Consider the following 16,174-nt stretch of genomic DNA (forward strand, 5'->3'; position numbering starts at 1 on the left):
TTTAGTATTCTATCAGTGTGTCCAGCAGAACTGGATGCAGTATATCCAATGAAACTAGGTGTTTTTCTTGACTTTGCTTAAAGACTTTCCTGTCCACTCCATTGTCCAGTTGCCTGCAATCTAGGAAACACAAAACCCAGTGCTGGATTAGGCCCAGTCATCAAGCCTCATCAGTGTGTGCTTTGTAACTGGGTTAAGGCTTCTTCTATGGATGATAGTGCAGCCATTTCTACATCATACAGGTGAGGACTTCCACTACATCAAAAATCAGTGTTCAGTACATGGAGTGAGCTCAGGTCCTGGCATCATACCTGCATGTTCTGTGCCCCTCTAAGTGCTAGCTGAGAAAGCCAGGCTGAAACAGTTTTTACTGCTCATTTCCACAAAAGCTTTTCATTACATAAAGCCTCTGCACTGCTTAGTAGAATTGGGCAGAAAAAGAGGCAGAAAGACACACAGAAAAATAATCAATCTTAACCTTTGATCTCAGTTCATCTGATAAAGCCCTGGCACAAGACCTTAAAAAATAACTCAATATAGAACTCTGGAAGGATTATGCTGAACAAATGATAAAAGCACATGCTTTATTTTCATTGGCACTTTACAGACCCTGACCCTCTCATATGCTGATTTCAGACAAAAACACTTACTTTTTGCCTCCCAGATGAATTTCACTGATCATTTTCCTATCATATAATTATAAAGGCACATACATTATACATTGTGTGGCATCCAGAAATCCATCAGATTATGCTGAGGCTTTACAGCCAGAAAACATATGGAAGCAGGAGCTCCTACTTACAGAGTCAAAACTACTCCACTGAGCTGGTGCACAAGCACCACATGCTAGTCCTCCTTGGCATTTCTCAGCTGAAGCAAACAGATGCTCTTTAAAACCAAGTTCTTTGCAGTCTGAACAGGATTGTTACCCATAATTCAGTCTTTGGCGTTATCCAAGTCCCTTACATTTGGCTTCTGAAAACACAGCATTGTAGTCCTGCTACAGAACTTGGTCTTGCTATGCACCATCTCCTGCCTCCATCACGCAACCCTCTGCACAGACTGCATGGCAGTCTTTACACATAGCCTCAGCTATTTTCTTTTGTGCTAATAGGTTTTTTTAACCATGTAGTTTGTCCTCTGAGAGAGTCTTAGTTGATCCTCTCTCAATCACTTTAGAAATGACAGTATCATACCTGTAATTGTACAGTTTGGAGCCACAGCCCTTTTGAAAGCATTTTTCAGTCTTCTTGGTATGTCAGGTGATGTAAAGAATGTACTGCCACTCTTTCCTGCTGAACCGACAAGATTATTTGAAGTTTGACTTTTCTTGACTGTACAGAGTTTTGAATAATGTAACTCATGGTGTTAATCTTTCTACTCAAATCCATCCAATCTATCCTGGCAGAGAAAGGTGCCTTAAGGTCCCTTCTAGAAGACAAAGGAAATTCACAGAATGTTTCAATGTCCTGATTTTGGCTGGGGTAGTTAATTTCCTTCCTAGTAGTTGTGTTTTGGATGTAGTATGAGAGTAATGTTGGTAACACACTGGTGTTTTGGCTGTTGCCATGTAATGCTTATAAAAAGTCAAGGACTTTTCAGCTTCTCATGGTCAGCCAGGACAGCTGACCCAAACTGGTCAAATGGATATTCCAGACCCTATGGTGTCATGCTGAACAATAGAACTGTAACTGGTCAGGGTAAGGGAATCCCTGCTCAAGGATGGGCTAGGCATCAATCAGTGGGTGATGAGCAACTACACTGTACATCACTAGGAGCTTGGGTGGGGGGTTTTGGGGCAAGTGGGTTATTTTTGTTTTCTCCCTTTTAATTACAACTGTCATTGTAATTGTTAGCATATTATTTTTTATTTTAATTATTAAAGTTTGTGTGTTCCTAAACTTCAACTGTTCTTACACCAACCCATGCATTTTACCTCTTCCTGATTCTCCTCTCCTTTGCACCAGGGAGGGAGGGGGTGTGAGTGAGCAGGTGTGTGGTACTGAGTTGCTGGCGAGTGTTAATCCATGACAGTCCATTTTTTTTGGTGCCTGACATGGGGCAATGAAGAGTTGAGATAACAACAAATATAATTATAGCATGTCAGAACAAACCTGTTATAAACATTCATTATTAAGTCACTGATCACAATGTTGATTTACTTGCTCCCAGAGCTGTTATGCTTGCTATCTGAATTGCATCATGTTGTACTTTAATGCTGGTGTATGATATGACAGAATTGCTGGTTATGAAACTAATCCGTTATTTGTACTCGGCTCTGCTGTCATCTATGTACTTTGTGAGCCGTCCATTGGAAACTATACTATGTATCTCCTACCTTTTCTCCTCAAGAGAGCCAATCCATGGGAGAGACATCTCCACTCACCTTCCCTTCTCCTCCAGGTTAGTTACTACAGCTCTTGCAAATTTCAAATATCCTTGGGATATTCAAACCAGCACAGTTTTATTCCTATGTCTCCTCTGACTGTGTTCCAGGTCTTGTTGAACAACTACTTAAGAAAACCACCCAGAGATCTGCACTGAGATTGGACGGGTGTGTGGGACAATGTGGGCAAGTGCCTAGGACAGTGGATACCTCCAGCATTTTGGAACTTCTCCCTGAACAAGTGCAGGATCCAGAAAAACTAGAAAAATACTTGGAAAAAGGATGTCCTCAGCCTGGCAATCCAGAGAGACACAAATGACTGCAACATGCTGGGTCCTGGCCTACTGAGCCCAGCTCAACACTATTCAGGATCCTCAAAGGAAAAGAATCTCCCTGGATTTGACGACAAAGTGACAGGCACTGCAGCTGCTCCAACCCTGGCCCCAGGCCCTGCAGCTGACCCAGAGCACCAAGCCCTGCCAGAATCAGTCACCCTTTCTCACCAGAAGAAATGCATACAAGAGAGCTTGTTTAGCAAAGGAGAACAAAGCAGCACCATCACAAGAGCAGGAGGAAGAGGTGGAACAAGAGGGAACCACTCAATCCCTATCCCTGAGAGAGCTGTGGGATATGCAAAAAGATTTCAGCCATCACCCAGGTGAGCAGGTGATCACCTGACTGCTTGGATGCTGGGGAACAGGGCTAGGAGCCTGGAATTAGAGGCTAGGGAGACCAAGCAGCTGGGATCACCTTCTAAACTCTGGAACACCTGCAATGTATTGATGATGTCATCACATAAGGCACTAAGCCACAGAATATTTTGAGAATGGAAGGACAACACTAAAAACTATTATTAAACATTCTTATCTCAACCCATGGAATTTACCTTCTTTTCCATTTTTCTGCCCAAAACAACGGGGAATGGAGCAGTATTAGCAAATGGCTGTGTGGTACTTGGTTGCTGATTAGGGTTAAACTACAACACAGAGGGCGAAGAAAGCCTCAGGAAGGAAAGGTGAGAGCTGATGTGATTACAGAAAGTAGGTGCTGAAAATATATGGGCTATTTCCACATCACAAAAAATCACAACTAAAACTTTTTCTTGCAAGCTAGTAGAAGCAGTTCTGTCTTCCTACTCATGCTGTATTAACCCTGGTCAATACAAGAGAAAACATCACTGCCCTCAAGACCCATTCTTCAAAGTTCCTCAATCACCTTTCCTCAGCCAGTTTTCTCAAACTGACCAGAAAACCTAACTCCAAGCGTCACAAATGAAAGCCAGATTGACAGCCATGAAAATGAATAGAGAGAAATCAATAAGGATTATTATCTCATGGAGGAGTTTCTCACAGATCACCTGTGGCCATCGCATGCTGTGGCAGCACTGAGAAATTACTCAAATCATTACCTTTCCCACAGATAAAGAGTTTTTCCCAGCTGACTCAGAAGCAAGTCACTCACATAATTTCACTGTATTTTCTGTGGTACTTTCTGCTAGATCAAAACTTCCTGACTGCACTGAAAGGCTTCTTCCCGTTTAATCTTTGTCAACATTTTACTGAGCCATCACACAGTCACTGCTGCCAGTACCCCAGGTGCAGTAGTGCAGACTTTATGGTGGCACTTTATGCTCCTATTAACAGAGAACAAACAGACATATTGGTAATTCATTGCTAACAGCTTTACAAAGTTTAAGTTTCAGTTACAGGCCATACTCTGCTTTATCTGCTACTCTGGTGGGACAATAACAAATAGTTGTATGCAATAAAAGAGAAAAGCAGCAGTTAACGTTTATATCCTCTTTTAAGCTAAATTTTGATCTTGGGCTCCTTGCAAACATTAAGCCACCTTACAGATAAAGATAAGCTGACACTCCTGCTCTGGTCTGGGAAACAAACTTTTTCTGCTCTCACCTCCTTTTTGACTGCTCCTTAAAACGCATGCTTCCCAGTCTCAGATGAAATAGCAGTCACATAAGGACACAGTGTAGACTCCCCAGGTAAGATGCAGCTCACTGCCCTGTAATTCCGAATGACATGTAACGGGATGAGAACTGAAATCACCCATTGAGGAGGAAAGGGCTCAGTCAAGGTCTGACCAGCACAAGGAGAGATTCAGGCTCCCCAGGAAAGGGGTGGAAGCGTTCAAGAAAATGAATGGACCTGGCACTGGTTTAGTGGGCATGACAGTATGACGGCAAAGGTTGAACTTGATTTTACAGATCTTTTCCAACCTTAACAATTCAATGTGAGCTCTCTGGAGCCTCACAGAACATTTATAGCAAAATCCAATAGAAAACGGAACCAAGGAAAAGCACCCTATCTTTCATTATCAACACAATCTTACCTTGGTTATATTGTGAAATTGGATCCAAGCATCCAGTTAGACACAGTATACATGTAGGACAGCAGCACAGGCCAGTGAATGTATGGGGGTTTGGGCTGAACTGGGCTCTTCTGGGAAGCTGCAGGATGTGGAAGTGCTCACAGCCCCTTTTCACATGGCTCATCTGAAGATTATGTGAATTTATGTTTGGTGGGATATTGTCACTATGCAAAATTAGCTACCCCTTTGAGTAGTAGTCACTGAGTAGAAGTACAGGTGCACAAGGAATACATCTGAAGGATTTTGAAAGCAAGCCTGTCCTACACCTTCCCCTCTCAGAGATGAAGCAATGTCTCACCTGCTGCACAAGAGCAACATAACCTCCTTAGTCTTCTCAATTTAAACCATCCATTTTTCTGTTTCTGACAATCACCTTAACAAAAATTTACATTAAATGAATTTTTTAAAACCCTAAAATATAACTTTCATCCAGAATTAATGAAGTCAGGCAGGAAGTCTCTATCAGTAACTGCAATAAGTGCACTGACTATATAAAACAAAAGGTGCAGTGGGGGAACACCTCAATAAAAACTTTAAAGACACTATGAAGTCCATAGGTAGTTCTTCAGCTCCTGTATATTCTAAGGATAGTATTTACAAACTCAGACAAGGGCAAAATATCACAAGCTCACAGCTCTGCCACAGCCAGCGATGGTCAGAAAGGACCAACACCACTGGCCTGGCCCTGTGCTTTTTGCCTTTGACTAAGAACTAGGGAGGAAGGTGAGGTTGATAATATAAAGGTGGTGAAAACACACAGATTTATGTACACCAGGAACATGACAGCATCACAAAATCACTGAAGCTGGAAGGGATCTCCGGAAATCACCTGCTCCATACCCCCACTCAAGCAGGGACATCTAGAGCCAGTTGTCCAGAACCACAGCCAGGCAGCTTTTTAATGTTCCCACTATCTCTCTGGCCACCTGTGCCAATGTTCAGTCACTTTCACAGTTAAAAACTGTCTCCTGACATTCACCCAAAACCTCCCACATTTCAGTTTATGTCAAATGGTTCTAGCCCTGCCACTGGGCACCGCTAAGAAGAGCTTAAGAGCTTGGTTCTTTACATCCGCCTTTTGTACACATTGGCAAGCTCTTCGCAAGATGTCCAGGCTAAAAAGTCCCAGCTCCTGCAGCCTTCCTACCTATGTAGCATGTTCATCCATTATTTATCTGTGTGGCCACTCAGTGGGCTCTCTTCAGTAACTCCAAACCGCTTTTGAACTAGGAAGACAGACTAGGATGCATGGCTGCAGGAATGGCTTTGCCAGTGCAGATGAGAAAAATCACCTGCCTGGACCTGCTGGCCATGTTTTACCTAATGGAGTACAGGAGAGGGGTAATGGCCTTTGCCACAGCTGAATATATGTAAGAGCACCAGCTGTCCCATGGGAACTAGCAAGCACTAAAATAACCAATACTGAATGAAATCAGTAGATTCAATGTAGATCTACATGAAGATAAACAAAACAAATACTAATTTCCATTTATTCTTCCTAATAAATGCAGCTGAATGTTTTGCTCATACTGATGTGCCTTTGCAAGAGCCAGAAAATTAAAAATATATTGGGAGTAGTTTGGTCCAGTACTATTTAAGATCTACACTTTATTTCCAGAGACTTAAATACCAAGCAATCAATCCAACCTTCATAAAGTAGCTGTTCTGAGCACAGAACAAGTAGCAGCATAACTTTAGTGTACAAATTACTGTGCTTTCCCCTTATTTTCCCTCTTAAACAGCTAGTAGTTTTGCTTGATTGACTGGAATTATCCTTTATTTACAGATCTTCACCACCATTGCCTTTAATCAGGAATTGCTTGTAGAACAGAAGTTCTTAGGAAAGATCACTGATTTGAAAGACTAGTATGTAGATGAAATGAATACCCTTGGCAAATTTAACACTTCCTGGTAAATAATTAATGAAGTTTTGCAAATGATAACTAGAAATCCCGTAGCTTCTGGAACAGAAAGCCCTGTTACTAGAATATCAGAGCCTGGATAGGATTCTATGCTAAGTGCAGATCTGTGGAAGTACTAATTCTTTCCCAGAACTTCTACATTACCCAGCAGTGCATTTTTCTTCTTTGTTAAAAAAAAAAAAAACAAAAAAGGTTGGCACTGCTCTGAAGACCACACAGCTTCTTCATACTTTTTCATTTCAGTTTCTAAATTAACAATTCCTATTACAATTAGTCACTTTTATATATACATCAAGCAAGATTGGGTCAAAAGGCCACATGCATCAACCGTAAGTATTTTAATCAGAACAATATGGATTAAGACCAATGGAGATCATTGGCTTCCCCTTCCCTACCTCAAGTACTCTGAGAAGCCATTAAGGCAGAGTATACATGATCAATCCCTGTTGAAAATGTAAAGCTTAATGTCTCCTTTATAAAGATCTTTTGCTATAAAGTCACTATACAGTAAGGCAAGAAAGGTCACAAAATAACAGCCCTATTGAGACTAAGGTAAGGGTTGCACAGAGCAGCATTACAAGTGCTCTAGCCCTTGACATCTTTTCCATTTTTAACAGTGGAATAGACAAAATGCTATCCTGCTAAAAAAAAAAAAAAAAAAAAACTGCTGCAGAAAAAAATCAACTGCTTATCTGGAAAATTTTAAAGACAAACTATGAAAAAATATTTAGCTAATCTATGTAAGACAGCATTCATCAAACTTAAGGAGATTTTCAGTAGAAAAATTGAATACCTCATTTGTGTGGAGTGTGCCACACTATATAAAGTGTGAAAAAAAAAAAAAAAAAACAGGACACCACCCTACTCCATTAAAGAACAGGTTTGAGTCAGTTTTTGAATACTGGTTGTGTAGTCTGCAGGAAAACTTGGCCATTAAACTGAGTACTTGAAGTTTTATACTTAAGCATGAATTATAAAATTAAGTATGAGCTGTTTAAAAGGACTTAAGGTGCAGAAACACTCTCCATTCACCTGGACAAAAACTAGTACTTCCCATTTTTTCCTCCTTTAAGAGAGCTGTTTCATGTTCAGCTTCAGATAAAGTAAGGTGTTTGGCAGTTACTGGAAACAATATGTCAAACCACTTTGCCTCATTCTCTACCATGAAGAGACTACTTTGCCTCATTCTCTACTCCTTTACTGGCATCTTAATGAAACACCTATGTAACAGGTACTACAGCCACCTTTTGATACGACTTGGCACATATTTCATCTCTCTCTACAGTGTACATCTGTCAACTTCAGAAAGTGGGTCTCATTTCATTAAGGGCAAAAGAGAATATAAAATGTGTTTTCCTTTAGTGAAGTGGTATTATTAATAGGAATAGTTGTATAGTTGTTATGGGACAAACAACTGTATACCTGAGGCAAGGGGATAAAAACCCCCAAGGGGGACAGTTATTCTATATCTGCAATGGGCAGCTCAACCACATTTGCTTATCTCTTGATCAAAATAACAAAAGACAGGTATTTTTTTTAAGGTCAGCTTGTATTGAAAATATCTCTGTAAAAACACCTGTAATAGTGCAAGGTAGTACCAAAACAAAACAGATAAATATTTTTCTTTAAACTGTTAAACTTTATTATAAATTAAAATTTCTTTACAAAAAATTGCACATAATTGACCACTCTTAGGCTCTGATGCACTGGCATTTTGCAAAAGTTTCTTTAATCTTCAAGTTTAATAGTCTCTGCCATGAGTCCAATGCAGAAAAGGGCAGTAAGCAACCCTCTTAGAGCCTTCAAGTGCAAGAAGCATACTTGTGGCCACGGCAGTTACACTTTCCTTAAGAGCGGCTGCTTTTGTTTTAAATCCTGTAATGAAAAAGTCTCAAAAAAGGTTTAAAAAAGGAAAAAACCCAAAATGGACTAGTTGCTTTTTACTGTAAACACAGCCCAGTAAATTAATCCCAAACACAGATCTCTCAGGCATCAGCGAGAGTGTCAAGTGAATCAGGAACAGCAAAACAAAGAAAACAGTAAATAAAATGAAAACATAAAAAAATAAAGTCTGTCATTTTGATTAACTATACTTACGTAGATGACGTTATGAGAATCTGGCAGGGCCCAGAAGCAAGGCCAGACAGGGAGTTCATGTTTCCAGAGGAAGGTCATGTTAATTGTTTCCACGTTCAAGGAAAGCAGACTGGAGACTTGATATGCTCAGCAATACTCATCTGCCTTACATAGATCTTAGGGCATGGATCAGCCTGAAGAATCATTCAACTGATTTTGGCATTTTATAGGACTTATGGCTGACCATACCCAGCGTTCAGAGATTCTTGTTTTCTGTTCTCTAAGTGTTTAAATTTAAAAGCTCATCTAGGCTGACTCCAACCTCTTGGCACTTGGAAACTAGTTTTCTCAGGTTATCAGTTTTACCTCCTCCTGATGCTTCAAACAAGAGTTGCTGAAAGAGATGGGGAAGCAGATATAAGATTTAGCCAGAGCCTGAGCATCACCACATCTATGGATATGGGATATGCAGAGAATTTATATGAAACCTCAAATTTAATCATAAGGAGAAAACATTACATCTTTCCACAGTGTTGCACATAGAGGTAACTTCTGAAGGGCTCTCTGATATAAATGATGGACCTGTAAAACAAAGGCAAGTATTAAAAGTCAGCACAATTTCATGCAGTCAAAATGAATTATCTGAAGCACAAAAATCTCTTGCAATAATTTTTAAAATGGTTTTGAAGTCAAGCATTCAACTGGTACTAAAAGCAAAGGCAGGTTTATGTCTGACCTTAATTCTGACCCTTGTATGAATGTGATTAGTTACATGAGGACCTGCTATTTTTCTTCACAAGATTCTTGCCTCATTCATTGCACAGGATGGAACATATTCAGGGAATGAAGCAGCTTACTAAGTATTTCTTTCACCACTCAATACATAGTCTTAAGTCTTGTTTATTGCATATCATCACAATCCTACAATGAAAATAACTGTTTCATGGGCTTTTTGCCTTCAGCAACTATCTATGCTTCAACAATTAGTGCAAGTCTCTGCAACTCTCAAAAAAAAAAATCGTTTTACTATTTTATGGTTCAAAACAGGGGACCAAAATATTTAATACTAGTACTTACTCAAGTGTCCTTCAACTACTGGTATCTTAAGTCCCAACTTCAGAGTCACTAGGGGAGGTATTTGTTGGCATTTTAAATATTTGTACATATTTTCATATTCTTTTAACAAACCTTTACATGACCTCTGAAGGAAATAAATGACAGGTTCTCCAGAAACAGGAAATCCAGAATCTGTATCACAATTCCATTTTAAACCAATATCCTACTTGTTTACTAGAAAATCCACTTATCTGGAACAATCACTGATTTGTATAAACAGTTTTAAGTGCTCACTACATCTTAGACCAAGACCCCCACAAATCCCAACTGCACTGTGTGACTACTTAAGTCATTTTACCATATACAGTATAATAAGTGAGGTGGTTGCAGAAGAAAACCACAAGATTTCTTCTGGGTGTAATCCAGCTACAGTGTTTCACATATACCTTCATTTTAATTGGTTCATTTATTTTAAGGGCCCTCTTTTTATGCATTTGACATATATTTTTCTAACCAAACAAATCAGAGCTCTTTTCAGTTACCAGTCTTACTACAGGCAGTGTTTTAAGATGTAGTCCATCTAATACAATGACTGAAGCAGGGATCTGTGACTAATTATAGATTACACCAAACCATCAACACAGAGACAGAATTAAGGTTGAATAGGCAATCCAGCCTTTGATATCTCCTGACTTTGAGCTATTTGATCTAACAAACAAAGTAATTCTGCTTAGGGGATGTTCTTAAACATTCTAGGAGACCATAGAAAAGAAAAGAAAACATTTCATATACAAGTCTAACAACAGCCATGCTACCCTTTATATATCAGTTACTGCTTTAATACTGATTCAGAAGACCTCTGACAAAAAAGAAGGATGCCAAGAATAAGTCACTACAAGGTGACACAAAACCAGATACAGCAGAGAAGTAGCTCAAATACCACAACCAAAAGATGAATCACAAATCCAGAGCTTCATGACAGCCCCCACCCTCAAATACACAGCATCTTTTCACAGGTGGAAGAGTATTTTGAAGGTGACAGCAACAATACCAGGAATATTTGAAAAGTGATGCAGTTGCTGTGCCAAAAAACCTCTTTTGTGTTTCTACACAGTGATATTTCCCTACTCTAAGTACTAATAAATAAACTTACTATTTTGGAAAAAAGGGAACTGAACTCTTGTGTGTGGTCAGGAACTATGGAAACTCTTTTCATACACTAGTTTGGCAGACCCACCCTTCCGAACTACTTCACAGAATCGAAGAATGGTTCAGGTTGGAAGGGATCTTACAGATCCTCTAGATAAACCCCTTGCCATGGGCAGAGACATCTTCCACTCAACTATACCATGTTGCTCAAAACCCCACCCAGTCTGGCCTAGAAACCTCATCCCTGGAAGCAATCTACAACTTCTCTGGGCAACCTGTTCATGTCTCACCACCTCAAAATAATGCTGGTTTTTCTAATATCCAGCTAAACCTCCTCCCAGTTTGAAGCTATTTCCTCTCACCCTAGTATGACATGCCCTTACAAAAAGTTTCTCTCCAGCTCTCTTGTCCACTTCTAAAGACAGTCATTAGCATCTTCCAGCATAAGTCTTGCTTTCCTCTGCTAGAACTTAAAATACAACAAAATCCTCCAGGTAACAAACAAAATAATAAAAAAAAAGAATACAGCCTTCCCAGGCTGGGAAAGACACACAGAAAGAGCATGCACTCATTATATAATCCATTCTAACTCAATTGTCAAAAACATTTCTCACACTTGAGGCACATGTTTTGGTGTCTATAAACAAAGAGTATTTCAACTAACTAGAAATCTTGGATTTATGAGACTACCATTGCTTTGGATAAAGCCAAGAAATAAGAAGTGTTTCAGAATTTCATAATTACTCATTTTAGTACACTGTGTTGACTTACTTCTCTTTGTCCCATTAGAAAGCATTCGGCAGCAATGGCTCTGAGGAAAAGAAATATATAAAAACATTTATTCTTGAATTATTTTAAATGCCATTAATGGCAGAATACTGACTGTGGAATGGAATTACTAATTCCTTGAGAAGAAACTAACTTCCAATGAGGTTAATCTATTGTGAAAAGATAAAAATTACCATTTTTTAAAAACAACCTTACATGAGCAAGACATTTCAGTGGTTCCCCATTATGAACAAACACTGAAGAAAAAGATCAGTTCAGCATCACTGGATAATGGAGAATACTGCTATTGTGATATATAAAGGGGAGGGGTAGAGAGGGGGAGACAGAAGTCAATAGTTGAATTTTAAAAGGCAACTTGTAAATACATAATTCATATTTATCTGCATAATATCAATTCACTTATGTTTGCCCAAGAGGGAAATTTCATTTCTCATTTTAAAGAAGTGACAGTATCTCTGTCTGCGGTAATGAAGTTACTCTCAAAATAATAAACTAATGAAAGAGAAGCTTCAAGTACAAGCCCAATTAGAAGGACATTTCAGATTTACCTTTGTGAAGTAAACCTTACAAACAAAAGCAATAGCTATGAAAACAGATGTATGACTGTTGCATTACATTTTCCAGATGGCCAGGCATGTTGGGATATTATATGTAAACATCTTGGCTTGTAGTTTCAGAATCTGAATATTGCTCTCCTCCCAGTATCGCAGAAGCAGTCTGTAAAAGGCATTCATGAGAAAGGACCAGTGCTCTAATCACTTGGAACAGAAAAGCTATCCAAAGATACAAACACATTACACAAAATATATTATACCTAATCTGACTCAAGAGTTTCAAGTAGGAAAAAGCCCAAGCCACCATATACAATATTGATTTGATCATGCTCTCAGAACAAAACAAGATACACTTTTAGAGAATAACTAAGTGTGAAATCAGAGATAAAACATGATCTTGTCATATTACGAGTGGATTCACTTTTAGCATGCACAAGGTAACTGCACATTTGAAAAGAGACAAATTAGTTTGATAGTAATGGGGCTAGGAATAACAATCAATCAGTTCTGCTCACCCATTTCATGCAGTATCAACACTGTCTAAGGGAGCTGCATGTTCCATCTAGACAGAATCGCAACTTGGTTTAAAATGAAGCTATTCAACTTCATGTGCCAAAGGCAGGTGTGTCACACTCTCCCCATGCCCACAACCACACCTAAGCCTTGCTTTGAGTTCCTTGTTGATGATGAACGGTGTTTTGGGACTTCTCAGTATTACTGAAATATTCATGCATTCAGTCCACCTGAACACAGTGAAACATGGAGTCTACTCCTGGCAGAACACATTCTGAAACACTGTTGAAGAGCCAGTGTAATGCTTACATTAACTGGTTGTTTCCAATCAGATTTTCTTTAAAATATGTCAAATTAAGCCTTAAGATAGCACACTTATAGACTAGTATATCCATTATCTGTTCTGAAGCTATACATGTAATGGATCATCAAGTAGCAACAAGATTTTAATATATATCTCATGTTTCTCTACCCACTTGAAATTTTGACCATTTGAAGTCATCATGTACAATGCAGAGTTAATTTCTGTATACTTATAACCTGTCTGTAGATAGAACAGAACATGGTCAAATCTAAGATTGAGATGACGTCAGAAGGCACAATATGCCTCAAGCAACATGCAATAATAGAGGAAGTTTTACTTCTGTAGTATAAAGCAAATCATGCATATCTTGCACAAAAAAACAATAGTTATGTTAACTGCTTGCCTTAATTAAAAGTATTTACACATACCTCAGTGCAAGTCCAGGATTAGTAGGCATGGTAGAACAAAACCGTTCCAAAGTTTTGGAATGTTGAGATTTTGGAATGCAGCTCAAATAAAAAAGAATTACCTGTAGAATTTGAATTATAAACATTAATCCACTTTGTAGTCTTATTTTGCTAAGAATAATGGTATGAAAACTATGAACACTATGACTAAAATGAGTTGCCACCTTCAAACCATATCCCTCAAGAGTACATAAATCAATTTGTATAATATGAATTCAGTGTCAAGTTGCTAGCACCACCTATTTCAGTCCTTCTAGCCTGCATTTAGTGCGTAAAGATAAATGCAATGCTTGCTAGCAAAATGGGACCCAAGACTTTTCTAAGCTTTATTCTGTCCAAGTGCTCAACTTTTTCCTCCTATTTCTTCTGTTTCTCAACCATTATAATTTCTATGATCAGAACTGCTTCCATCTGCCAGTGGTATAGCTCTACAGAATCCTCTTGTGTGACCATATCTTCCTTCCCTTATATATTTTCTCTTTTATCTGTAAAAAGATAATTTTTCATTACCATGTCAAAGTTTCTGTTTGCATTACAGGACCTTTCTTTAAAAAGGTACTGCTAGATACTTTTCTGTTCAAAACACTACTACACTCAGACACTTCCTTCTTTTTTTAGCTCTCTGTGTACACATACCAGTGCTGTACCTGAACAAATAGATTACAGGTACCCACTAACAGGTCATCAGCCTCTTTGTTTAACTAAAACTGCTCACAGACACATTTTTACCTTATTATGAAACTCATAATTGGTCCAATAATCAGCAGTACTAAATGGAATTGGATATTGTGTGGGGACTGTCACCAGACATCTGTTCACTAGATCAGTAAAAAGCTTGAATTCTTGTACTTTGTTGCTGGATTCAACAACTTTGCTATTGAGAAAAACAAGGTAACTGGAAGAAAAAAAAAAGAAAAAAGATGGTTCTGGTAGTGTTCATTTAATAGTTGAGATTAATTAGCTTTCTCCCCTTAAGAACTTACTCCAACCAAATGTTCTGAACAGTTTCTTGCTGCATCACTGCCCCCAGAGCTGCTTCAAAAGCATCCAGTGCTTCACCAACACTTGCATGAAGTGACTGGCACAAGCTGTTTAAAATAAAAAGATAAAAACTATTGCGTGTCATAATGAATACATGTAATTACACATTCAGAGAAATACACAATTAAGAATTTCTCATTCCCAGATGTAACAAAAAACCAGCGTTTTCAGTTTAACTATATCATGGATTAATTTATCAGTTAATTTATTAGAATGGGTAAGTCCCAAAAGCAAGTAACAAGGAATAATAAAACAACCATGAAGTTCGAATGCAACTCTTAAAAGTAAATATTACTTTTAAGTAAAAATTGTCTTCTACTCTTGTAAAGTACCCTTCACTAATACTAGTAGGAATGCTCTAATTGCTACAGAATGGAGACAAGTTTTGAGTTTCCACTGCCAGAACAATACATTTTGAAGTCCAATTAAAACCACTTGAGAAATAGTATCAGTCTCTGGCAACAAAGTTAGTATTTTGAAACAAATATTACCAGGATCTGGGGTAGAAACATACTGATTGTGTCAGAGGAGAAAAAAACTTGACAAGAAAGGTCAAAGCCCCCCTGTAATTTTCTTCAACAGTTTTTCAAAGAAACATTCAGACCAACACACAAAGACAGGAGCAGACACATTCTTAGATCCAGACACGGTGAAAATTCTCTATTTCAAAGTGTAACATGAGAATGAAAAAAAGACTTGCAGGAAGTAATCGGGGGCAGTGGGAATCTAACAACCTCATAAAGAAGGAGTATGCAGAAATATATAAAGATATGGCTGACCTTGCTACTGAGCTCTCCTGACTAAAGTTACATAATGAGTGGGTGATTCTACTGCTTTCCCCAGGAATTAAATAAATCACCTACTTGCTACTCTTTCTAAAATAGTGTGTGTATACATTTGTGTATAAAAACACATAGGTGTGCACACACAAATAATCTTTCCAAGTAAAACATTGTTTCAAGACCTTTAAGGCTTTGTGGATTTCAATTATTTTAAATTGGTAAAAGTGAACTTTCATGTCTTTTGTCCTCCATACCTGAAGAAAGGTAATGTAGATACACAGGCCTAAGTACCTAGACACTTAACTGCAGCAAAACTCAAACAGAGAAACACTCTATTAGCTCTGAAAGTAATTTAGGTCCTTATTTCAAGAACAGTTATTTTCCCTCCTAGAAGCAGGTGCTAAAATACAGGAGAATCTGAGCTTAAGTAAGTGTACCTTAAGAATAAATGGTGACCTCAAGTGTCTTAGTACCAATACTTCTACTGTGTAAGTGCCGAACCCAAAACTGAACTTTTCAAGAAGTATTTTGTTAAATTCTAAAGTATTTAAGCTGATAGTAATAGACAACACAAAAAAAATCCCATAATCTTTAAAAATAAGGTTTCATTCAAATTTTCTTGAAAACCATACATTTTACTTGTAAGTTGTCCGCCAATTAAAAACAATAAGCAATAGTGTTGAAGATGTTCTGAGGATTCTCACTCAGTATGTGAAGCAATACTATCCTTGCCATTTTACTTATCTGAAA

The 16,174-nt window shown here is 38.3% G+C and overlaps 1 protein-coding gene across 9 annotated transcripts in view; it reads right to left on the bottom strand.

Moving 5' to 3' along the window:
* Positions 1 to 8,311: 8,311 nt before the first annotated feature.
* The window catches only part of ZFC3H1 (zinc finger C3H1-type containing), a 41,417-nt gene continuing 33,554 nt past the window's right edge, over positions 8,312 to 16,174 (bottom strand). For 7 of the 9 annotated variants that reach the window (XM_085569820.1, XM_085569819.1, XM_021528967.3 and 4 more), the window contains 7 exons: positions 14,585 to 14,689; positions 14,331 to 14,496; positions 13,563 to 13,663; positions 12,379 to 12,480; positions 11,746 to 11,785; positions 9,289 to 9,351; positions 8,312 to 9,163 (listed from right to left, as the gene is read on the bottom strand). In XM_085569820.1, coding sequence (XP_085425946.1) covers positions 9,050 to 9,163; positions 9,289 to 9,351; positions 11,746 to 11,785; positions 12,379 to 12,480; positions 13,563 to 13,663; positions 14,331 to 14,496; positions 14,585 to 14,689 — 691 coding nt within the window. In that variant the 3' untranslated portion in view covers positions 8,312 to 9,049. Of the gene's footprint in view, positions 11,786 to 12,311; positions 12,481 to 13,562; positions 13,664 to 14,330; positions 14,497 to 14,584; positions 14,690 to 16,174 lie in introns of all 9 variants that reach the window. The other 2 variants (XR_014952222.1, XR_014952221.1) reach the window with 2 other exon arrangements.

The sequence above is a fragment of the Lonchura striata genome, chromosome 1A, assembly GCF_050655825.1.
Source record: "Lonchura striata isolate lonStrDom1 chromosome 1A, ASM5065582v1, whole genome shotgun sequence".
Classification (NCBI taxonomy): domain Eukaryota; kingdom Metazoa; phylum Chordata; class Aves; order Passeriformes; family Estrildidae; genus Lonchura; species Lonchura striata.